Source organism: Chiloscyllium punctatum, chromosome 39 (genome assembly GCF_047496795.1).
Source record: "Chiloscyllium punctatum isolate Juve2018m chromosome 39, sChiPun1.3, whole genome shotgun sequence".
Classification (NCBI taxonomy): Eukaryota; Metazoa; Chordata; class Chondrichthyes; order Orectolobiformes; family Hemiscylliidae; genus Chiloscyllium; species Chiloscyllium punctatum.
Genome location: NC_092777.1, coordinates 9,851,054 through 9,877,182, shown reverse-complemented (window position 1 = coordinate 9,877,182; position 26,129 = coordinate 9,851,054). Strand labels below are relative to the sequence as shown.

Here is a 26,129-nt window from a genome sequence, read left to right as displayed (position 1 = left end):
TCCTCACTCTGGTCATCCTCTTGTTCCTCACGTAAGTGTAGAACGTTTTAGGGTTTTCCTTAATCCTACCAGCCAAGGCTTTTTCACGGTCCCTTCTATCTCTCCTAACTCCATTCTTCAGTTCCTTCCTGGCTACCTTGTAACCCTCTAGAATCCTGTCTAATCCTTGCTTCCTCATCCTTAAGTAAGCTTCCTTCTTGCTCTTGACTAGATGTTCCACATCTCTTGTCATCCAAGGTACATTCACCTTGCCATCCCTTCCTTGCCTCATTGTGACAAACCTATCTAGCACTCTCAGCAAGTGCTCCCTAAACAGCCTCCACATTTCTGTCATGCATTTCCCTGAGAACACCTGCTCCCAGGTTATGCTCCACAGTTCCTGCCTAACAGCATTGTAATTCCCCCTCCCCCAATTAAATACTTCCCCATACCGTCTGCTCTTGTCCCTCTCCGTGACCATAGTCAAGGTCAGAAAGTTGTGATCGCTATCACAGAAATGTACTCCCACTGAGAGATCTGACACTTGACCTGGTTCTTTCCCAAGCACCAAATCCAATATGGCCTCCCCTCTCATTGGCCTATCTACTTATTGAGCACAGCAGGTCAGGCAGTAGCTGAGGAGCAAGAGAATCGACGTTTCAGGCAAAAGCCCTTCATCAGGAATCTCCAGCATCTGCAGTCATCACTTTAGCCTCTCTCCATATTGAGTAAGGAGTCCTTCCTGGACACACCTGACAAAATCAGATATTGTGTGTCCAGACTATTTGCACTAAGGAGTTTCCAAACAATATTAGGGAAGTTGAAGTCACTCATGACCACAACCCTGTTACTTCTGCACCTTTCCAAGATCTGCCTCCCAATCTGTTCCTCCGTTGCTATTGGGGGTCCATAGAAAACTCTCAATAAAGTGACCGCTCCTTTCCTGTTTCTGACATCCACCCATACTGACTCTGTAGACAAATGCTCCTCGATGACCTCCCTTTCTGCAGTTGTTATACTATCCCTGATTAGCAATGACACTCCCTCACCTCTTTTACCTCCCTCCCTATTCCTTTTGAAACATCTAAACCCTGGAATATCCAATAACCATTCCTGCCCCTGTGATATCCAAGTCTCCGTAATGGCCACAACACTGTAGCTCCATGTAAAATCCATGCTGTAAGTTCGTCACCCTTATTCCTGATACTATTTGCATTAAAATAGACACTTCAACCCGTCACACTGACTGCAACTTTGCCCTGTCACCTGTCTATCCTTTCTCAGACTGTCTGCACACTGTATCTGCCTGTTCACTAGCTACTCATCCATAGCTCCAGTTCCCAAACTAGTACAAACCCTCCTGAAGTGCTCTAGCAAACCTCCTGGCCCCAGTATTGGTACTCCTCCAGTTCAGATGCAGCCCATCCTCCTTGTACAAGTCTCACCTTCCCCAGAAGGTATCCCAGTGATCCACATATCTGAAGCCCTCCCTCCTACACCAGCTCTTCAGCCATCAGTTCAGCTGCACCCACTCTCTGTTTCTCGCCTCACTAGACCGTGCACCGGTGGCAATCCTGAGATTACTACACTGATTGTCCTGTCTATCAGCCCGGTCCTGCCAATCTGTATGATTATGCCTGATCGAACTCTTAAATGCCTTTTAACAACTCCATCCCCATAAGGTCATTAGAAATCTATCAATTTAAACATATTCAATGACTGAGCTTCCACAGCCCTCTGGTTGAGAATTCCAAAGGTTTATGACCCTCTGAGTAAAAAAAAAAATCCTCATCTTGGATCTATGTGGCATACTCTTATTTTTAAATTATGCTCCCTGTTGAAGTTTTGGCACATTCATAACATGTTATTGGACAGATATTGATTGGTTTGGGATTGTAATCTCTGAGCTCACGTTGATTGTCATTTGCCCTCCAGTCGTGGTTGAATTGCTTTCAAAGAATGTGGGCATGGTAGGTGATCCATGATTGTACTGTGGAGCATGGCTGGGATAACTGCTAGAGCAGCTCGGAGTTTGGGCAGAAGAGAGGAAAAGGTTGAGATTGAAGGACAGAGGTTTCAGAGAGTTGTGATGAGAATAAACTTTATGATCACAAGTGGTAGATAGCAGTCTCATCAAATCATGTGGTTTTTGAATTTTTTTAAAAGCATGAGATTCATTTTAAAAATATTTTTAAAAGCAGTTCTCAAGTATCAGTTTGCATCTGCAGATTGAGAGATTTGACGGGGGTACAAACATCACTCTTAACAGACCTTGGTAATGCTCGTTTACCAGTGGACCTGTTGCAGTGAACAGTCAAAACAAGTAGCATCAGCTGTGATGTGATGGATGTGGTAAACACCTTTTGGGATTTACTGAATGATATTTACTTTTAAAATAAAATACTGTGCTGCTTATTGGTGGCTGATGTTGATGTGCTGTCAAGAGAACTGCCATTGTATACTGTTAGGTTTTTATATTGTTAATACTTAAAAGATTGATTCAGCCCTTTTCCTGTGGTACTGCTTGAAGTAAATTGGATGATGTGCTGCTTCAAAACAACTGCTGAGTTAGACCGTATTTAGTGTTTGTTGGAACGTGGTAGTAATGAATTTGGCAGCTGTATTTGAAACAATATTGCTTGTACTATGACAGTAATTCATTCATTACTAAGTATTTTGGGAAAAACCTTTAGTTAACTCTCCAATTGAACAGCTATGGCAATATAGTTCCAAGGCAGAAGATGGCTTGGAGTGGTATCTTTGTCCTTTCAGTTGGTGGAAATTGTGGGTTTGAAAGATAGAACTTTGGTGAGTTACTGCGGTGAAGTTTGGTAAGTTACTGCAGTGCATTTTGAAGATCGTATACGTTGCTGCAACTGGACAGCGGCAGTGGATGGAGTAAGTGTTTAAAGTGGTGGATAACATGCCAGTCAAGTGGGCTGTTTTGTCCAGGAGTGTGTTGAGTCTGTCGAACATTGCATTGTTCATGCAGGCAAATGGGGCATATTCCACTACATTCGTAATTTCTGCTTTGTAAGGGGTGGACGGGCAGTGGAGATTCAAGGGGTGAGTTACTTGCCATAGAAATCACAGCCTCTATCTACTCTTGTACCCTGAGTAACGAGGCCTGTACAGTGTCTGGTCAATGGTAAAACTTACGATGTTTTAGAGGGGAATGCAGGGTAATGCCACGGAATGTCAAGCAGAGAGTGGAGGAATCTTTGAGAGTTGGCCATTGTCTGTACTTGTGTGGCTCGAATGTAGCTCTCAACTTATCAAATCAAGCCTCAACATTATCTAGGTCTTGCTGCATGTGGAAACAGACTGCTTCTATATTTGAGAGACACAAATGACTACAAGTTGTGCAATCATCAGCAAACATACCCAGTTCTCACATGCTTCTGTCCCCACTCTTCTCATTGATTTAGCGAGCCTAGTGGTAGTATTGCTAGACTGTTAATCCAGAAACTCATCTTATGTTTGAGATGATGGAGTTTGAATTCAATAAGAAATATCTGAAATTGAGAATCTACTGATGATCGTGAAACCATTGTTGATTGTTGGAAAAACCTATCTGGTTCACACATGTCCTTCAGCTAAGGAAATCTGCCATCCTCATCTTGTCTGGTTTGCATGTTACTGCAGACCCATAGTGATGTGTTTGAAACTCAACTGCTTTCTGAAATGGCCTCAACATTGACTCTGGATCCCATGATCTCTTCAGGTTAAACATGGGCAAGGAAACGTTACCGTGTACTGTCCTCCCTCGGCTGAAGAACAACACCTGGAGGATGCATTGAAGGTGGCAAGGGTGTAAAGGATACTCCTAGGTGGGAGATTTCAAGTTTACCATCAAGAGTGGCTTGGCAGCAGCACTCTTGATCAAGCTGGTCAGGCCCTAAAGGACATAGCTATGCGACTGGGTCTGTGCAGGTGTTGAGAGAACCAGCAAGAGGGAAAAATGTACTTGACCTCATTCTGTTGGCTGTGGATGCATCTGTCCATGGCAGCATTGGTAAGAGTGACCACCACATGGTCCTTGTGGAGATGAAGTCCTGTCTTTGCATTAAGAATGCCCCCCATCTTGTTGTATTGTACTGTCACTGTGCTCAATGCAACAGACTTTGAACAGATCTAGCAACTCAAGACTGGGCATCAACAGCAGCAGCAATTGTATTCCAACATAATCTTCAACCTCATGGTCAGGCATTGCCGTTAAAGCCACCAAATCAACCCTGGTTCAGTGAAGTATGCTGGAGGGCATGTGAGGAGCAGCACCACGAATGCCTAAAAATGAGATATCAATCTGGTGAAGCTACTAAAGAGGATTACTTCCATGCCAAACAGCATAAGTAGGAAGTGAAAGACAGTTAAGCAATCCCACAATCATCAGATCAGTTCTAAGCTCTGCAGTCCTGTCATATCCAATTGTGAATGGTGCTGGACAAGAAAACATTCACTGGAGGAGGAGGCTCCACAAATATCCTATCCCTCAACGATGGAAGAAGCCAACATCATTCACAGCAATCTCCAGCCAGAAGTGCCCATTAGATCTTTCAATTTGATCCACTTCACATGATATCAAGAAATGGCTGGAGGCACTGCAAATACCAAATAGATGATCCATCTCGGTCTCCACTGGTCACCAGCATAACAGATATCGTCTTCAGCTAATTCGATTCACTCTGTGATATCAAGAAAAGTTTGCGGCACTGGACGCTGCAAAGGCTATGGGCCCTGACAACATTCTGGCAATAGTATTGAAGACTTGGGTATTGTGGGTGAACTTATAGCACATGAAATGCCACAGTTCAAGAAGGAAGCTCACTGCAACCTACTACACAAAGAATTGGCAATAAGTGTTTGCCAGCCAGCGATGTCCACATCCCACAAGTGAATTGGAAAAAAACACTTCTGGACCCACTCTTTCCCCATTCACCAAACCACTACTGCACCACTCTCCCCATTAATATCCCTACTACTGCCTGTACTCTCACTATTAATAACCCATGATTGTCTCCACTCTTCCTTTTAATGACCCTAGTAACGTTCCACTCTCTCCATTAATAACGCCACTATGAAATCACTCATCCCTATTGCCTCCACTCTCCTGTTAACCTCACCTAATGCAACCACTTTCACTGTTAATGATCCCACTACTGGGTTCACTCTCCCATTAATATCCTGCCCTGCCCTCATCCACTTTCTGTTAAATGTCCCTACTGCTTCACACTCTCGTTTACTTATTGTTAATACCTTTGCTGCTATTCTCTCTCACTATTAATATTCTCATTTCTTTCACCTTTTTGCTGATCATGTCCTCAATGCTCCTCTCATTCTCCTTGTGTTAACACTCTCACTTACTCTCTCTCTTGTTCTGTACCCATGGGAGCCAAACCCTAATGGGTTACAGAATGATATACCCATTCCCACATCTATTGTATCTCACTATTATACAGTGACAGACTTGTCCCTGATGCTATACCAGTCCCGGTCATAAAATGGTCTTAGTGCACCATGTAAGTTTCAACAGTTATAATCTATGACTTCCACTGAGGGTGGAGCATGCTATGAGCATTTCATCCCATCAAGAAGCCTTCCTCATTCTTGCAATTTATTCATAATAACTCACAACCTTTGGGTCAGTGTTCCGTATTAATGTTAACACTTTTTGATATTTAGTTGATGTCCCCTTTGGTTTTAGTGTTTGTCAGTAATAGTAGAATATTTTTTGTTCTGGCAGAAAAAAATGGCCGTGATTAGTTAATCTAGCATTTTGAGATTGCAGTATCAGTTTGGACTATTCCTGGCTGTGGAGTGCATCTTAGTTAAAGCAAGTACATTGTTCTTTAAAGAAAGACTCTCAATTGTGATCCCAATTCACAAGCATAAGCACCAAGTTTTGATTATATGTATGCAAACTCACACTGCCTTTCCTCTCACTGAACAGATAATATATTCTATATCATTATAGATTTTGAAAGCATTTGCTATTATTGTTGGAGGTTGTCGAGAGGCCTCCAACAGTAGTAGAAATCTAAGAGAAGGCACTGTGCCATGTGGGCAGCATGGTGGCACAGTGGTTAGCACTGCTGCCTCACAGCGCCAGAGACCCGGGTTCAATTCCCGCCTCAGGCGACTGTCTGTGTGGAGTTTGCACATTCTCCCCGTGTCTGCGTGGGTTTCCTCCGAGTGCTCCGGTTTCCTCCCACAGTCCAAAAATGTGCAAGTTAAGTGAATTGGCCATGCTAAATTGCCGTAGTGTTAGATATCGGGGAATGGGTCTGGGTGGGTTGCTCTTCGGAGGGTCATTGTGGGCTTGTGGGCCGATACTGTGAAGAAGGATTTCCTGGACTCTGCATGTGATGGTGTTTTAGGAATTAGTGAAAGAACAGGTGACTGAGAGAGGCATAGTAACCTTGTGCATGGTCCCTTGAGGAAAGAATAATCTTAATTGGATAAAATTCTTTGTCAAGATGGGGAGTGAAGTAGCTCAATACGAAATGAGGGTCCTGAATCTGGATCAGAGGGTACTTAATTGCAACATATACAATTTTAACAGGGTTGGCCAAACTAGATGCAAGAGGGGATGTTTCCCTTGTTTGGAGAGTCTAGAACAGGGGACACTGACTCAGGATAGACGATTTGAGACTGAGACGGTTTCTTCACTCACAAGGGTAGTGAACCTGTGGAATTCACTTCTACCGAAGGTTGTGGAAGTGAGGCCATTGAAAAGGTTTGAGAAAGATAGATGCGTTTTTAGATTTTAAAGACCTTGAGGAGAAAGTGAGAATATGGCATTGAGAGATGATCAGCCATGATCATATTGGTTATGTTGCAGCTGTACAGGACATTGTTTAGGCCACTTCTGGAATTTTGTGTGCAATTCTGGCCTCCCTCCTATAGAAAGGATGTTGTGAAACTTGAAAGGCTTCAGAAAAGATTACTAGGATGTTGCCAGGGTTGGAGGACTTGAGCTATAGGGAGAGGCTGAATAGGCTGGGACTGTTTTCCTTGGTGCATTGGAAGTTGAGTGGTGACCTTCCAGAGGTTTATAAAATCATGAGGGCATGGATAAGGTAAATAGACAAGGTCTTTTCCCTTATGTGGGGGAGTCCAGAACTAGAGGAAATAGGTTTATAATGAGAGGGGGAAGATTTAATAGGGACCTAAGGGACAAGTTTTTCACGCGAAGGGTGGTGTGTGTATGGACTGAGCTGCTGGGGTAATGATGGAAGCTGGTACAATTACAGCATTTAAAAGACATCTGGATGGGCATATGAATAGAAGGGTTTAGAGGGATATGGGCCAAGGGCAAATGGGACTATGTTAATTTGGGATATCTGGTAGGCATGAATAAGTTGGACCGAAGGTCTGTTTCTGTGCTGTATATCTCTGTCTCTGTGTTGCCTGGTGAAGCAGGCTTGAAGGACCCAATGACCTGCCTTGCATTTGGTTTCAATGTTCAAAATTTCTACTCTGTGGCATGTAATTAACATCAAATTATGTCACTGGCTATGCTCACACAATCCTCCTCCCACCTCTCTTATTTTAGCCCTATTCACACACCCTTTTCCTCCTGTGTTTAGCTGGATTCCATTTCAGTGCTTTTCATCTCAGCAATTCATTTGTGCTGGAGAGTTCCACGTATTTACTACTCTCTGGGTAAAAACGCTTCTACTGAAAAAAATTTCAGGTCTCTCCCTGTATATCATCTACAGCTGTGCCATTTAATTTAAATTGCCTCACTCTCTCCTTTTGGCCAAAACACATCACTTCACATATTCACTCCATTCGATTCCATTTGCAACCTGTCAACCCACTCAAACAATCCATCTGTATCCTTTTGTAGCCGATTGGTATCATCCTCATGACTGCATCTTCAAGTTGGAATTGTTATAAAATTTTTAAATTTTGTTCTGTATTCTAAATTATTTATTAACATCAAATAAGCAGTGGTCCTAGCATCGGGGAATACCATTGTCTGCCTTACTTCAGTCAGAAAAAACAGCCAAGTACCACAAGCCACTGTGCTGACTAAGTTTTTGAAAATCCAAGTTGACACATTCTTCTGCTTTATGGGCTTCCATTTTGTTAACCAACCTTTGTGTTACTTTGTCAAAGCTTTCTTAAAATCCGTATAAATAACACCCATTGCATTCTCTTCAACCTTCTCTGATTTTTAAAAAATTAGTGACATCAATCATTTATGATCTTTCTATATTTTGCATATCCGTGCTGTCTATACTTAATTAAATGACTACTTTTCAAGTCCGTATTGATTATTTTTTCCTGATTATAAATTCAAAATTTTAACCCAGCTCCAAAGTTAAACTGACTGAGCTCTAGTTGAAAAAATTTCCTCACAGAATTTCTTCCATACAACTGTCACATTTTCCGATCTCGAATCTGCTGACACCTCCCTATATCTAGAGAAGATTGAATTATTATTTCAAACCTTTCTGCTATTGCCAGCCCCATTTTCTTAGCAATCTTGGTTGAAAGCTATCTGGACCAAATGGCTTATCCATTCTAAACATTGTAAAAGGTAAAAACAATGACTGCAGATGCTGAAAACCAAATACTGGATTAGTGGTGCTGGAAGAGCACAGCAGTTCAGGCAGCATCCAACGAGCAGCGAAATCGCTGCTCGTTGGATGCTGCCTGAACTGCTGTGCTCTTCCAGCACCACTAATCCATTCTAAACATTGTCAGCTTTTCCAGTACGTCTTATTTATCAATTTGCACCTCGTCTATTGCCTGCTCCATCTGTGCAATGCAGATTTTTGTGAGCATCCTCTTTCACAGTACCTGAAGCAAAGTATTTGTTAGTACAAGTACAAAATGTTGGAGCAAATTAGCAGGTCTGGTTGCATCTGTGGAAAGAGAAACAAAGTTCACCATTCTAGCCCAATATGACTTACCTTTTGAACTGAAAGGGCTGGGAAAATGATGGCTTTTATGCTGTTGTCAGGAGAAGTGAGTGGAACAGGTGGTGAAGGTGCCCAAAAGCAAAAGATAAAGGAGAGATTGTGATTTAAAAACAGAAATATAAAAGTGAAAAGGAGAAAATTGGTTAATTTAGTTAAGAACAAAACAACAAGACACAAACAAGGGGCAGGAGCTTGGAAGTTTTTACATTAAGACCAAATGCAGACTGGGTGACCACCTCCACTATATCCATAAGAACAGTCCTGACTCTTTTGTTGCTTGCTATTTCAATAAGCCATCTTGCTTACACACTAACACCTTGTATTCTGGTCCTGCTGCAGTGTTCTGTCGAAACTCAACACAAGCTGAAGGAACAACACCTGATTTTCCACTTAGGTCCTTTACAGGCTTTCGGACTCAGTATTGATTTCAACAACTTTAGGACATGATCTCTGAGTCCCATTTTGATTGCAGTCCTGCCCCCAATGTCTTGTTTATACCTTGTTGGTTTTGTTCTGAGCAGAGCTGACCCATATTCCCTTTTTGCACCATTTATACCTATTTTACATCTCAGTTTCTCCTTTGCCGCCATCAAAGTCATAGGGCACGGAAACAGACCCTTTGGTCTAACTCATCCGTGCAGATCAGACATCCCAATCTGACCTAGCCCCATTTGGCCCATATCCTTCTAAACCTTTCCTATCAGTATATCCATCCAGATTAGCAGTCCCTTTGTCTTTTGCTTTGGGTATCCTCACCAACTGTTGCACTTGATCTTCCTCTTCCTCTGTCTCTGTCAACAGAGTAAACATTATCATTTTCAGTTCTGAAGAATTCATATTTGACTCAAACATTAACTCTGTTTCTCTTTTCACCAATGGTATCAGATGTGCTGAGTTTCTCTTGTATTTTCTGCTTCATTATTTCAGACTTCCAGCATCTGTTCTGCTACAACGCACGTTTTGTTATTGCAAATTTGCTATAATGCTATTGACGAATTGGGGACGTTGTTTCTAAAGTGCGAACTTTTAAAGCATATTTGGTTATAACACAATTCCGTCCCCGTTAAGTGGTGTGCCTATTATGCAATTTTCTTAAACACAGCTCTGCATGAGAATGGAACTACCGCATTATGGCAGAATTGACTGTATTTTGCTTTTATAAAGTATTTGTCGAGTATTTTAGCCTTGCCTGTGTATCTAACTGTATCTTACTCCTTTGTCCATGATCAGATCCTCCCCACCTCTTACTACTCTTACAATCCCTACTGGGGATGAACAATCCTCAAATTAAGAAATTAAAATACTTGACACTTTTTGTAACTTTTACTATGACGTGAGTCTGAATTGATATAATGTAACAGGAGGTTATGATTAGTCATAACTATAAATTACATATGCAATAGTAGATACAACAATGACTCACTGAATATTTTAGGTGGTTCATTCTTACAAGCAGAATATCACTTCCTTCCCTTCAAGGACATAGCTAGTTCTTTTCAGGCAGCCCGTGCATTTTTTTCTGGAACCACTCTTAGCTCCCATTGGTCAAAATTGCCTCTAGCTCAGTTCTGTCAGTAAGGTCAGTTCTGATCATTGAATCACTTGAAGTGAAAGACAAAGCAACAACATACTTAAACTTTTTGACATTGGAATTCCAGTGTTCTCTTTCCTCTTTATGTCTGCAGGATTCTTAGCCTTAGTACTGCTGTTGCAACGGCAGTACTGATATGGCTAGTCTAATTCAGTTTCTGGTTAAAGGAAACTCCAGGATGTTTGATAGTGAGTGATTCAGTGATGGTAATGCCATTGAATGTCAAGAAGCGATGGTTAGATTCTCCGTTGTTGGAGATGGTCATTGTAGTTGTGTGGCACGATTATCACTTGCTACCTCTCAACACAAAACTGGATATTTTCCAGGTTGTGCTGCATTTGGGCTTGGACTGATTCAGTATCTGAGGAGTTGTGAATAGTGCTGAACTTTATGAAATCATCAGCAAACATTTTTCACTTCTGACCTTATGACAGAGAGAAGGTCGTCGATGAAACAGCTGAAGATCGGCCAAGGATACCCTGGAGAAATTCATGTTGAGAGATGACTGACCAGCAACTACAACCATCTTCCTTTGTGCCAAGTATGACTCTATCCACCAGAGGGATTTCCCCAATTCCCATTGAGTCTTCCGAGGACTCTTTGATGCCATGCTTGGTTAGATGTGGACTCGAAGTTGAAGCCTCTGAAATTCTGTTGTTCTGTCCATGTTTGAATTAACTGTAATGAAGTTAGGAGCAGAGTGGCCCTGGAAAATGTGAATTGAGTGTTAATGGGCAGGTTATTGTTAAGCAAGAGCTGCTGATAGAACTGTTGGCGACACCTTCCATCGCTTTTTAATGATGATTGAGAGTGGGGTGGTAATTGGTTTGTTCCAATTTATCCAGCTTTTTGTATACAGGACATAACTAGTTAATTTTCCAAATTGATGAGATGCCAGCATAAAGACTGATAAGTCTCCTGGACCTGATGGGATGCATTCTGGAATATTAAAAGAAGATTTTACAGAGTACAGGAGTAATCGTCCAGGGATCCTTAGCTTCTGGAAAATTCCCAGAGGATTGGAAATGTAACATCTTTATTTATAAAGGAAAGTAGACAAATATAGTCCTGTTAGTTTAATATCTGTTATTGGGAAAATGCCAGAGTCTATTATAAAGGATGCAATAGCTGAACATTTAGGATTGCGTAATATGATTTATCAGAGCCAGAGTGGCTTCACAAAGGGGAAATCATGCCTGACAAATTTATTAAAACTCTTTAAAAAAGGAGCAAGCAGGATATCTGAAGTGAAAGTAGTTGGTGTGGCATATTTGGACTTTCAGAAGGCATTTGATAAGATACCATACATTAGGCTCTTTTATACGCTAACATTGCATGGTTATGGGGTATTATGGTACCATGGCTAGAGGATTAGCTGATAAAGTCAGAGAATGGAGAAAAGCTGGGCATTTTCAGAATGGTAACCTGTAAATAGGAGTATGCCTTGGGGATCAGTGCTGAGACCACAGTTGTTTGCATTGTATATGAATGACTTTCAGGAAAGTGAATGTTCTGTAGCCAGGTTTGTGGATAACACAAAAGTTGGTGGGAAGGCAAGTGGTGTGGATGACACCAAAAATATCTATATGGATGTTGACAGGTTAAGCAACTGGGTGAAACTTGGCAAATAGAATATAATGGGGGGACCTGTGAGGTATGTGATGGAAGGAGCTGAATATTATTAAAATGGAGAAAGACTACAGATAGCTACAATACATTTTGCAGTAGTCATTCATGAATCACAAAATGCTCACATCGATAACTTGGAAGGCAAATATGGAGTGACAAGGTGGCTCAGTGGCTAGCACTGCTGTCTTACAATGCAGGGACTCTTACTTGATTCCAGTCTTGGGTGACTATCTGTGTGGAGTTTGCACGTTTCTGTGTGGATATGATGTGTCCTTGATATGTATGTACCTCAGGCAGGAAAGAAATGGTCGTGTGAGGGAGCCTTGGTTGACGAGGGAGGTTGAATGTCTAGTAAAGAGGAAGAAGGAGGCTTACATAAGGTTGAGGAAACAGGGTTCAGACAGAGCAGTGGAGGGATACAGGTTAGCCAGAAGGGACCTGAAGAAAGGGATTAGGAGAGCTAAGAGAGGGCATGAAAAATCCTTGGCGGATAGGATCAAGGATAACCCCAAGGCATTTTATGTGAGAAACCTGAGAATGACGCGAACGAGGGTAGGTCCGATCAAGGACAGTAGTGGGAGACTGTGTATTGAGTCGGAAGAGATAGGAGAGGTCTTGAACAAGTACTTCTCTTCAGTATTTACGAACGAGAGGGACCGTATTGTTGAAGAGGAGAGTGTGAAACGGACTGTTAAGCGAGAAGAGATACTTGTTAGGAAGGAAGATGTGTTGGACATTTTGAACAACTTGAAGATAGACAAGTCCCCCGGGCCTGACGGGATATATCCTAGGATTATGTGGGAAGCAAGAGAGGAAATTGCAGTACCGTTGGCAATGATCTTCTCGTCTTCACTGGCAATGGGATTGGTACCAGGGGACTGGAGAGTAGCGAATGTTGTGCCCCTGTTCAAAAAAGGGAATAGGGATAACCCCGGGAATTACAGGCCAGTTAGTCTAACTTCTGTGGTAGGCAAAGTAATGGAAAGGGTACTGAGGGATAGGATTTACGAGTATCTGGAAAGGCATTGCTTGATTAGGGACAGCCAGCACGGATTTGTGAAGGGTAGGTCTTGCCTTACAAGTCTTATTGAATTCTTCGAGGAGGTGACCAAGCATGTGGATGAGGGTAGAGCAGTGGATGTAGTGTACATGGATTTTAGTAAGGCATTTGATAAGGTTCCCCATGGGAGGCTTATGCGGAAAGTCAGGAGGCATGGGATAGAGGGAAATTTGGCCAATTGGATAGAAAACTGGCTAACCGGTCGAAGTCAGAGAGTGGTAGTAGATGGTAAATATTCAGCCTGGAGCCCGGTTACAAGTGGAGTTCCGCAGGGATCAGTTCTGGGTCCTCTGCTGTTTGTAATTTTTATTATTGACTTGGATGAGGGAGTCGAAGGGTGGGTCAGTAAATTTGCAGATGATACAAAGATTGGTGGAGTTGTGGATAGTGAGGAGGGCATTTGTCGTTTGCAAAGGGACTTAGATATGTTGCAGAGCTGGGCTGAGGAGTGGCAGATGGAGTTCAACCCTGCCAAGTGTGAGGTTGTCCATTTTGGAAGAACAAATAAGAATGCGGAATACAGGGTTAATGGTAGGGTTCTTAGTCAGGTGGAGGAACAGAGGGATCTTAGGGTCTATGTACATAGATCTTTGAAAGTTGCCACTCAGGTGGATAGAGTTTGTAAGAAGGCCTATGGAGTATTATCGTTCATTAGCAGAGGGATTGAATTCAAGAGTCGTGAAGTGATGTTGCAGCTGTACAGGACTTTGGTTAGGTCACAGTTGGAGTACTGTGTGCAGTTCTGGTCGCCTCACTTTAGGAAAGATGTGGAAGCTTTGGAGAGGGTGCAGAGGAAATTTACCAGGATGTTGCCTGGAATGGAGAGTAGGTCGTATGAGAATAGGTTTAGAGTTCTCGGCCTTTTCTCGTTGGAACGGCGAAGGATGAGGGGTGACTTGATAGAGGTTTATAAGATGATCAGAGGAATAGATAGAGTAGACAGTCAGAAACTTTTCCCCGGGTACAACAGAGTGTTACAAGGGGACATAAATTTAAGGTGAAGGGTGGAAGGTATAGGGGAGATGTCAGGGGTGGGTTCTTTACCCAGAGAGTGATGGGGGCATGGAATGCGTTGCCCGTGGGAGTGGTAGAGTCAGAATCATTGGCGACCTTTAAGCGGCATTTGGATGGGTACATGGATGGGTGCTTAATCTAGGTTAGAAGTTCGGCACAACATCGTGGGCCGAAGGGCCTGTTCTGTGCTGTATTGTTCTATGTTCTATGTTTTCCCCATGTCTAGGTTCTCCAATTTCCATCCACAGTCTAAAGATGTGCAAGTTAAGTAGATTGGCCATGGGATGTTTAGATTAGGTGTTTTAGCCATGGGAAATGCAGGGTTACAGGAATAGAATAGGACAATGGGTCTGGATGGAATATTCTTCGGAGCATTGGTGTGGATGTTTTGGGCCAAATGGCCATTTCCACTCTGTGGAGGCTGTATAAAAAAAGAAATAGAACCGCAGAAATTACACAGCACAGAAGGGGGCCATTCCAAAGACACCCAAAAACTAATCCTGTTTTCCTGAACAAGGCCCATAGTTCTACAGATTATAGCACCGATGGTACCTTTTAAAAGAGTTTAGGGCATCTGTCTCCATCACTAACAAATTCCAACAGCCATCATACTCTGTAAAAATATTTTTCCCTCTAACCCTTGCGACTCAGCTTGAAACTGTGATCACTGGTTTTGAACTGTCTGCTAAGGGAAACAGGTTCCACTTGTCTACTGTACCTCTACTCACAATTTTGTACACCTCAATCATGTCACCCTTCAGCCTTCTCTGTTCCAAGAAAAACAGACTTAACCTCTCCAATTTCTCCTTGTAGCTACAATTCTCTCACACTGGTAACATTCTAGTAAATCTTCTCTGTACTGTCTCCAGAGAAGTAATGTCCTCCTTGTAATTTGGTGACCGGAACTGCACATAATACTCCAGATGTGGCCTCCATAAGACCATAAGACATAGGAGTGGAAGTAAGGCCATTCGGCCCATTGAGTCCACTCCGCCATTCAATCATGGCTGATGCGCATTTCAGCTCCACTTGCCAGCGTTCTCCCCGTAGCCCTTAATTCCTCCAGACAACAAGAACCTATCAATCTCGGCCTTGAAGACATTTAGCGTCCCGGCTTCCACTCGACTCCTTGGCAATGAATTCCACAGGCCTACCACTCTCTGGCTGAAGAAATGTCTCCGCATTTCCGTTCTGAAATGACTCCCTCTAATTCTAAGGCTGTGTCCACGGGTCCTAGTCTCCTCGCCTAACAGAAACAATTTCCTAGCATCCACCTTTTCAAAGCCATGTATTATTTTGTACGTCTCTATTAGATCTCCCCTTAATCTTCTAAACTCCAACGAATACAATCCCAGTATCCTCAGCCGTTCCTCATATGCTAGACCTGTCATTCCAGGGATCATCCGTGTGAATCTCCGCTGGACACGTTTCCAGGGCCAGTATGTCCTTCCTGAGGTGTGGGGACCAAAACTGGACACAGTACTCCAAATGGGGCCTAACCAGAGCTTTATAAAGTCTTAGTAGTACATCTCTGCTTTTATATTCCAACCCTCTTGAGATAAGAGACAACATTGCATTCGCTTTCTTAATCACAGGCTCAACCTGCATGTTTACCTTTAGAGAATCCTCGACTAGCACTCCCAGATCCCTTTGTGCTTTGGCTTTATTAAGTTTCTCACCATTTAGAAAGTAGTCCATGCTTTTATTCTTTTTGCCAAAGTGCAAGACCTCGCACTTGCTCACGTTAAATTCCATCAGCCATTTCCTGGACCACTCTCCCAACCTGTCTAGATCCTTCTGTAGCCTCCCCACTTCATCAGTACTACCTGCCTGTCCACCTAACTTCGTATCATTGGCAAACTTCGCTAGAATGCCCCCGGTTCCCTCATCCAAATCATTAATATATAATGGGAACAGCTGTGGCCCCAGCACCGAACCCTGCGGGACACCGCTCGTCACCGGCTGCCATTCTGAAAAAGAACCTTTTATCCCAACTCTCTGCCTTCTGTTAGACAGCCAATCCTCAATCCATCCCAGCAGCTCACCTCGAACACCATGGGCCCTCACCTTGCTCAGCAGCCTCCCGTGTGGCACCTTATCAAAGGCCTTTTGAAAGTCCAGATAGACCACATCCACTGGGTTCCCCTGGTCTAACCTACTTGTTACCTCCTCACTAGTGTTGTGAACAGTTTCATCATTATATTTCTACTTCTGTATTCTATACCTCTGCCAATGAAACTGAGTGTTCCACATTGCCTTCTTTACAACCTTATTTACCGGTATTGCTACCTTTAGGAACCTGAGCACTTACACCTCACGATCTCTCACTTTAAGACAGAGATGAGGAGAAGTTTCTTTTGAGGTAGTCAGTCTATAGAATTCTTTGCCATCGAGGCTGTTGAGGCTGGGACCTTAATTATATTCAGGGTAGATACATTTTTAATCAGTAAGGGAATGAGGAGCTATGGGGAAAAAACAGCAAAGTGGTATTCAGGATTATCAATTCAGCTATGATCTCATTAAATGATGGAGCAGATTGTTGAATAGCCTACTTCTGTTCTTGTGTCTTATGGTCATGTAGTCTCAATAGCATTCTTTGTAGTGTGATGATGCTGTCACTTTAAAAAGGTTAAGTTGTTCTTGTTTTTTTTATCAAGAGAGGTTGTAAAGGCAGAGGTGACGAAGTATCTAATTGAATGGTGGCAGGAGATCCCAGTTCAGATTATTTTTAAATTTAGTGTAGCTGCAGCAGTCAGAAGATGTTGGAGTCCAGGAAATGTTTGCAAGCTTCAGTCCATGATTCCTGACTGACTTTCTGAAATTCCTTTGGAAGTTGTTCCCTCCTGACTGTAAGAATCTGCATTTCAGTTTGCCAAGGGGGTGTGTTTATAGGTTGTTATTGGATTGGAACAGTTCCTTAGTTAAGTTGTTGTATCGGGTCAGTTAAGTTTTCCAGTAGTGAAGTTATTCTAACTTGTGTTTTCTTTTGTTTGTGTTTCAACTGTCGTGTTTGAATAAATTCTGTTTTGCTTAAAGCCGAGTGGTTTACCAGCTGCATCGCACCTGTCTTTAAAATAAGAAGAAGTTAGTATCTAGGCTACCTTAAAATAGTCTGAGGGTGTTTGGCCTGGTCTGTAACAGTTTCACTAGGTTGATGCTTAATTTTTACTATACCTGGTGCTTCTCTCTCATGCAATATTCATTGAATCCGGGCTGATCTCTTGCTTAATGGCAAAGGTAGAATCAGGATTTGCTAGTTATGAGGTTACAGATTGAGTTTGAATATAGTTCTTCATTGTCCCACAATATCTTGTGGAAGCCCAGTTTTGTGTTGCTAGATCTGTTCGAAGTCTATCCCATTTAGCTTGGTTATGATATGATACGCTGGCAGGTATTCTCTGTGTAAACGCAAGAACTCTCAATTGGTCACTTTTACTGGTATTGTCGTGGACAGGTGCTTTTGCTGCAGGCAGATTGGTGAATTGAGGTCAAATATTTTTGTTGGTTACCTCACCAGTTGCTGCTGACCCAGAGTCTACTGGCAGTGTCCTTTAGGTAGAAGATTACACTCTCATATTCTCATTAACAGGCATGTTTTTCTCTTCATTTTCTTTTGCAATCTATGGAATTAGGCCTGGTTCTCTCGTGAAGAATCAAGGTGATATGTGTCATCATCATCCGAAGAAAGATCGATATGAAATAACTTCCAACAATGATAGAATAAGGAGGCAAATTCTAGCCCCCCCCCCCCCACCTGACATGGGAAGCAAACCTTTGCTAGTGGCTGATCTACATTAGCCATCGAGCCAGCCTGATTCCCCAAGGTGTTAATGTGGCTGTGGCAGCTTGCTCTTTGTAGCCTAGATATATAGATAGAATATTCAATTTCTTCTCATTACCTCTATGACTAGAAATCTCTTCCATTCTTATTTCCTGCCACTTATGTATGTTGCACGAGCTTCCAAGATGATACTCCATAGTCTCTTTGGCCATCGCATCTTGAAGTTAAATTTTCTTCGGTGCATTCACAGTATGTGAGCATTGCTAGCTAGTCATGAATTTAATGCCCATCCCTTATTTCCCTGGAGAAGGTAGTAATAAGCTTCTTTCTGGAACCACTGCAGTCTTTAGTTTGTAGGGACACCCACAGTGCTGATGGGATTTTGATCCTGAAACAGTAAAGAAACTAGTGACATTGGTTGAGTGGGCGGATAAGTGGCAGATGAAATTCAATGCAGAGAAATGTGAGATAATGTACCATTGCAGTCAGAAAATTGAAAGACAAAATAAGAAGTACAATTCTAAAGGGGCAGAAGGATCTGGGTTTTCTGTGCTGGTGGCAGGAAAGGTGAAAAGAGCAGTTCATAAAGCATAGTGTAAAGAGCAAAGAGGTGATGTTGGACTTGTACAAGACACTTGTTAGTCCTCACTTGGAGTATTGTGTACTGTTGTGGGTGCTGCATTATAGGAAAGTTTTGTCTGTATTGAAGAGATTGCAGAATAATTTACAAGAATGGTTCCAAAAATGAGAGACATCAGATGTGATAGAAGTTGGGACTGTTCTCCTTGGAGAGAAGAAGGCCGAGAGGAGATTTGATGAAGGTTTTTGAGATTGGATGGGCTGGATAGAATAGGTGAGAAGCTATTCCTGATCATAAGAGGAACAGGAACAATAGATTTCAAGTGATATACAAAAGAAACTAGCGTGATGTGATGAAAAGCATTCATAGTAGCAAATAGTTAGGGTTGCAATTGCAATGCTTGGTAGAGGCAAGCTCAGTTGATGCATTCAGGAGGGTTTTGGATAATTATTTGCAATGTCAGTGGTATGGGGAAAAATGTAGGAGATTGGCACTAGTTAATAACCTTTTTAAGAGCCAGTGCTCGCACGATGGGCTCAATTGTGTCCTTTTACACAATAGCAATCCTGTAATATTCCAGGGAGAGAAGCTGCGTGACTTTCATGTTTCCATGCAACTGATGCCCTTGTTGTTCCAGGTGGCAGAGGTTGCGAGATTGAAAAGTGCTGGCAAAAGAGGCTTGAAGTCCACACCGACCCTCTGAAGAGTAATGTACCCAGACCCATTCTTTAATCCTAATTCTCTACAGTTACCCCTGACTAATGCACCTAACTTACATATTCCTGAACACTATGGGCAATTTAGCACAGCCAGTTCATCTAACCTGCACATCTTTGGATTGTGGGAGGAAATCGGAGCACCCGGAGGAATCCTAAGCAGACACTGGGAGTATGTGCAAACTCCACACATTATCACTGAGGCTGGAATCGAACCTGGGTCCCTGGCCCTGTGAGGTAGCAGTGCTACCCACTGAGCCAGTGGTTTATTCTTCTATTCTTTTATTCTTTTATTAGCTTAGATAGTCTGATGGCTCGATAATTGTTGGAGCAGCTTCGACTGGAATTGCTGGTCTCTGAAAGTGGAGTCATAGCTAGACAGACCAGTGAAGAAGGCTTTTGGCACAAGCTCTTATCAATCAGGGCATTGAGTATGGAAATTGGGAAGTTATGTTGCAGTTGTACCATATGTTGGTGAGGCCACACTTGGAGTATTGTGTTCAGTTTTGGTCACCATGCTATTAAACTGGAAAGAATGCAGAAGAAATTTACAAGGATATTGCCAGGACTTAAAGTGTCTGAGTTATAGGGAGAAGTTGGACAAGCAAGGACTCTTCGTTTGAGTATAGGGACTGAGAAGTGTATAAGATCATGAGAGGCATGGACAAGGTGAATGTACTCAGTCTTTTTCCCAGGGTTGGGGAATCGAGGACTAGAGAACATCAATTTAAGGTTAGAGGGGGAAAAAAAGTAAAAGGGAGCCTGAGGGGCAACTTTTTTCACAGGGTGGTACGCATATGGAATGAGCTGCCAGTGAGAGTGGTTGAGGCCGCTTAGTCTGACATCAGTGATTGGGAAATAGTGGAGTCAATTATGAAGGATGTCAATGTAAATTCATTAAAGGGAAATCATACTTGACAAATCTAAAGTTGTCAAGTTGCTGGAAAAGCTCAACAGGTCTAGTAGATCTGTGAGAAGAAACCAGATCCAGTTCTGAGGAAGGTTCACTAAATCCAAAATGTTAACTTTGATTTCTCTTCATAGATGCTATTAGATTTGCTGGACTTTTCCAGCAACTTCAAGTCTTATCAGAGGCTCAAAAAAGTGGTTTGCAGTGTTCTAATCACTCATTTGTAGCAGTTTTACTACCTCAAGTCAAGTTGAAATTCACGTCTCATATTGCATCAACTAGCCAACTGCTGAAAAGAATATAAGGGTTTTTTTTACTTTACTAATCTCTTGTGTGGAACCTTGTCAAAAGCCTTTTGAAAGTCCAGATACCCCACATTGACTGATTCACCCTTATCCACTCTACTGGTCACATCCTCAAAGATTTCAAGTAGATTTGTCAAGTATGATTTCCCTTTAATGAATTTATATTGACATCCAGTATTTCCCTATCACTGATGTCAGACTAAGCAGCCTAGAATTCCCATTTTCTCTCTCCATCCTTTCAAAAAGCAGGGTGACATTAGCTATCTTCCAGTCCATTAGAATTCTTCCAGAATCTATCAAATGCTGCAAAATGATCACCAATTACTAAAGCCTCAACAGGTCTAGTAGATCTGTGAGAAGAAACCAGATCCGGTTCTGAGGAAGGGTCACTAGACCCAAAATGTTAACTCTGATTTCTCTTCACATGTTGTTAGACCTGCTGGGCTTTTCCAGCAACTTCTGTTTTTTGTTTCTGATTTGCAGCAGCCGAAGTTCTTTCGATTTTTACTCTGACATGACTTACTGTGGACAGTAATTCTTCACCACCATGACAGTGGTGGAGGCGAGTACAATTGCAACATTTAAAAGGCATCTGGATGGGTACATGAGTTGGAGGGAACGGTTTGGAGGGATATGGGCCGGGTGCTAGCAGGTGGGACTAGATTGGTTTGGGATATCTGGTTGGCATGGATGAGTTGGACCAAAGAGTCTGTTTCCGTGCAGTACATCTCTATGACTCTTTGACTCTAGTGTACCTTGCTTGATGGTAAGAGTAGAATGATATGCTAAATTATAAAATTATTGAATACAGTGTCTTTGCTGTTGCTGTTCCAGGACACCTTGAATGTCTTATTTTAATCTGCTCTAAGTCTATCCTGTTTAGCATAATGGTAGTACCCTACAGCATGATTGTGGTTGTGCTCAATTGAAACTGGGAATTTGTTTCCAAAGCATCCGTACAATGATCACTTCTTCAGTGCTGTCAGAGATGTATCTTTGGCAGATAGGTTGGTGAGGTCGAGGTCAAGTAAGTATTTCCCTCATTGTTTTTCATCACCAAGTGTCGACCCAGGCTGGCAATATGCTGTTTTGGACTTGGCCAGAAGTGGTGCGACTGAACTACCATGAATGCATCTTGTGGGCGGCACGGTGGCATAGTGGTTAGCACTGCTGCCTCACAGCGTCAGAGACCCGGGTTCAGTTCCCGCCTCAGGCGACTGACTGTGTGGAGTTTGCACGTTCTCCCCGTGTCTGCGTGGGTTTCCTCCAGGTGCTCCGGTTTCCTCCCACAGTCCAAAGATATGCAGGGTCAGGTGAACTGGCCATGCTAAATTTCCCCTAGTGTTAGGTAAGGGGTAAATGTAGGGGAATGGGTGGGCTGCGCTTCGGCAGGTCGGTGTGGACTTGTTGGGCCGAAGGGCCTGTTTCCACACAGTAAGTCTAGTCTAATCTAAAGTCTAGTCTAGTCTAGTCTAATCTTGTGTCTTTATTACTTTGTGTTTCTTCTAATGTCACAGATGCTTGTAGTTGAACTTCTAAAAGGGATTTGAAGAAATTCCTCATAATAGTTTGTTAGAAAATCATAGTATGATCAGATATCAATCCACGAGCTTCAACTTTAACAAAGTGAATTATGAATTCTTCCTTTATTAAGAGATTTCAGCAGTTTCCTGACAGCATATATCACCCCAACTGGCTTGTAGTTCCCTCTTCCCACTTTTCTTTTTTGAATAGTAGAGTTAGATTAGATTACTTACACCGACCCTTTGAAGAACAACCCACCCAGACCCATTCCCCTACATTTACCCCTTCATCTACTACGGGCAACTTAGCATGGCAAATTCACCTAACTGTGGGAGGAAACCGGAGCACCTGGAGGAAACCCACACAGACACAGGGACAATGTGCAAACTCCACACAGGCAGTTGCCTGAGGTGGGAATTGAATCCGGATCTCTGGCGCTGTGAGGCAGCAGTGCTAACCACTGTGCTGCCCACGGTTTGTTAGCTTTGAATTTAGATTTGTTAATTTTGAATTTACTGGGATGGTTTGAGGAGTCAAGAGATCTGGGAAAATCATAACCAGTACAACTACTAGCTTTTTATCTCACCCTCATTTTAGAATCCCAAAGTTATTATGTCCTGGGGATTCATTGGAATTTATTTTCTTAAATTTCTTCAATACCTGTTCTTTAGTAATGAATTCTTTATTACCTGAAGTTACTTGCTTTTTTAGCCAATTGATGACCCTTTTATAATTTGTGTCTCTGCTGTTTTCTTATGCCCCATGAGCATTTCCCCTGTCTTTGTCTCAGAAGGACTAATACTAACCTTAGCTGCTTTCCTCTTTTTGATAAACTCGTAAAATCTTCTCCAGTTTATTTTCATAATCCTGGCTAATATATTCTCAATCTATTTTTTTCCCCCTTTTATCAGCTTTTTGATGACATTTTGCTGGTTTCGACACACTCTCAAGTTCTCAGGCGTATTGCTTGCAATGGTATAAACCTTACCATCCAAATCCTCCTTCAAGCATTGAATGGATCTTTCTTGCTGAATGATTTTGCGAAGGAATCTATATTGTTGAATGTTTTGATTGTTTTCCTTTATAAATGCTTCCCACTGTTTGCCCTAACTTTCAATCTTTCAGGGACACAGTTTAAAAGCCAATAGTAACTTATTTAAGAGAGATGAGAAATTCTTTTCTAGGAGATTGCGGAGGCCTTGAACAAGATCTTTGTATCCTCACTAACCACTGGAGAGGTACTGAGGATTGGCGATTGGCTAATATTGTTTCTGTATTCAAAAAGGGAAATAGGGATAATCAAGGAAAGCTGTAAGAGAATTCATAGGGATAGGATTTACATGCGTTTGGAAAAGCATGGCCTAATTAGGGATAGTAAGTTTTGTGTGGGGCAGGTCATGCCTTACTAACTTGATTGAATTTTCCGAGGAGGTGACAAAGCTGATCAATGAGGTTGGAGCAGTGGATATTGTGCACGTGGATTTTAGCAAGGCTTTTGACAAGGTTAGTTCATCGAGAAGATAAAGATGCATGGTAATTGTAACTTGGCTGCTTGGATTCAGAATTGACTGCCCATAGAAGGTGGAGGATGCTGGTGGAAGGGTATTTTTCAGGCTAGAGGTCTGTGACTGGTATTCTGCAGGGATCCACACTGGGACCTCTGCTGTTTGTGATGTCTAAATGAGTTGGATGAAAATGTAGATGAGTGGTTTGGTAAGTTTGCAGATGATACAAAGATGAGCAGTTGCCAAAATCATGGCACCATGGCTGGTACTGCTGTTCAGAAAGGTGGGAAAAAGACTCGTAGGGCCATGATTTTAGGGAATTCTATTGTAAGGGGGGGTAGATTGATGGTTCTGTGGCCGAAAAAGGGGCTCCCGGATGGTATGTTGCCTCCCAGATCCTCAGCTCAGTGATGTCATCGATCAACTGCAAAGCATCCTAAAAGGAGAGGGTGAACAGCCAGTTATCTTGGTGCATATAAGCACCAACGATATAAGTAAAAATCGAGATGAGGTCCTCAAAGAAGAATTCAGGGGAGCTAGGAGAGAAGTTAAAGAGGAGGACCTCAAAGGTAGTGATCTCGCGATTACTACCAGTGCTACATGCTAGCCAGTGTAGAAATGAAAAAAATAGACAGAATGACCACATGGCTTGAGGGATGACGTAGGAGGGAGGGCTTCAGATTTGTTGGACATTGGGACTGGTTCTGGGCAAGGTGGGACTATTACAAAATGGACAGTCTACATCTGAACCAGACTGGAACCAATGTCCTTGGGGGAGTTTATTGTTACTGCTGTTGGGGAGGTTTTAAACTAATGTGGCAGGGGGCTGGGAACCAGAAGAGAAAACAAGTAGACAGGAGGTGGAGGCTGTAAGAATTATGAAGATAGCATTAATAAGGGGAAGCATAGGCAGAGAGCAGGTGAGCGCAAAAGAACTGGTGGCCTGAAATGCATCTACTTTAATGCTAGGAGTATAGTGGTAAGGGAGATTAACTTGGAGCTTGGATTGGTGTCCGGAAGTATGACGTTATTGCAATCACAGAGACTTGGTTGAAGGAAGGGCATGATTGGCAACTAAATGTTTCAGGATATAGCTGCTTCAAACAGGACAGGGAGGGAAGTAAAAGTGGTGGTGGAGTTGCATTACTAGTCTCGGCTGTGCTAAAGGAGGACACGATAGAGTGCTTGGGTAGTGAGGCATTGTGGGTGGAGTGAGAAATAAGAAGGGTGCAGTTACATTGTTGGGGCTGTATTACAGGCCTCCCAACAGTGAGTGTGAGACAGAAAAACAAATAGGTAAACAGATTATGGAAAAATGTAGAGGCAATAGGGGTAGTGGTGATGGGAGATTTTAAGTTACCCAACATTGACTGGGGTATACTTAGCATCAGAGGTCTGGACGGGGCAGAATTAGTAAGAAGGATCTGGAAGAGTTTTCTAGAGCAGTATGTCAATAGTCTGACGAGGGGAGGGGCCATATTACACCTGGTGTTGGGGAATGAACCAGGCCAGGTGGTAGAAGTTGTGGTGGGAGATTTGTTTGGGAGCAGTGACCATAATTCTGTAAGTTTTAGAATACTTGTAGATAACGATGAGGGTGGTCCTAAGGGAAGAGTACTAAACTTGGCCGAGGCCAATTATATCAAAATTAGGCAGGAGCTGGGAAGTGTGGATTGGACATAGCTATTTGAAGGGAAGTCTACATTTGATAGGTGGGAGGCTTTCAAAGATAGTGCAGGATAGGCATGTCCCATTGAAGGCAAAGGTTAGGAACGGCAAGATTAGTGAACTGTGGATGACAGGAGAAATAGTACGACTAGCCAAGAGGAAAATGGAAGCATACAGAAGGTCTAGGCAGCTAAGAACAGAATGGGCCCTGGAGGAATATCGGAAAAATAGGACCAGTCTTAAATGAGGAATCGAGCGGGCTAAAAGGGGTCATGAAATAGCTTTAGCAAGCAGAATCCCAAAGTATTTTATTCTTTTATAAGAAGCAAGCGGGTAACTAGAGAAAGGATTGGTCTACTAAAAGACAATGAAGGAAGGCTGTGTGTTGAACCTGAGAGAATGGGTGAGATTCTGAATGATTACTTTGCATCAGTGTTCACAGAAGAGAAGAACAAGATGAATGTTGAGATTAAAGATAGAAGTTTGATTAATCTGGATCACATTGGCATAAGTAGGGAAGATGTATTGTGTAGGCTAGAGGTTATTAAGGTGGACAAATCCCCAGGACCAGATGGGATCCACCCCAGGTTGCTGAGGGAGGTGAAAGAGGCAATAGCTGGGGCCCTGGCAGATATCCTTGTGGCATCCTTAAACACAGGTGAGGTGCCGGAGGACTGGAAGGTTACTCATGTTGTCCCCCTGTACAAGAAAGGTAGTAGGGATATTCCAGGAAACTGCAGACCAGTGAGTCTGACATCAGTGGTGAGAAAGTTGCTGGAGAAGGTACTAAGGGATAGGTTCTATTTATATTTAGAAAAGAGTAGACTTATCAGTGATAGCACAGTTTTGTGCGGGGGAGGTCATGCCGTACCAACTTAATGGAGTTCTTTGAGGAAGTGACCAAGTTGTTAGATAAAGGAAGGGCTGTTGATGT

The 26,129-nt window shown here is 42.6% G+C and overlaps 1 protein-coding gene across 4 annotated transcripts in view; it reads left to right on the top strand.

Annotated features, from left to right (window-relative positions):
- The first annotated feature begins 3,967 nt into the window (after nt 1–3,967).
- Nucleotides 3,968–26,129, top strand: part of LOC140463807 (xylosyltransferase 2-like) — a 170,527-nt gene continuing 148,365 nt past the window's right edge. The window contains exon 1 of one of the 4 annotated variants that reach the window (XM_072558148.1): nt 3,968–3,994. In XM_072558148.1, the coding sequence (XP_072414249.1) occupies nt 3,971–3,994 (24 nt within the window). In that variant the 5' untranslated portion in view covers nt 3,968–3,970. Of the gene's footprint in view, nt 3,995–4,023; nt 5,621–22,933; nt 22,998–26,129 lie in introns of those variants that run through there. The other 3 variants (XM_072558149.1, XM_072558146.1, XM_072558147.1) reach the window with 3 other exon arrangements.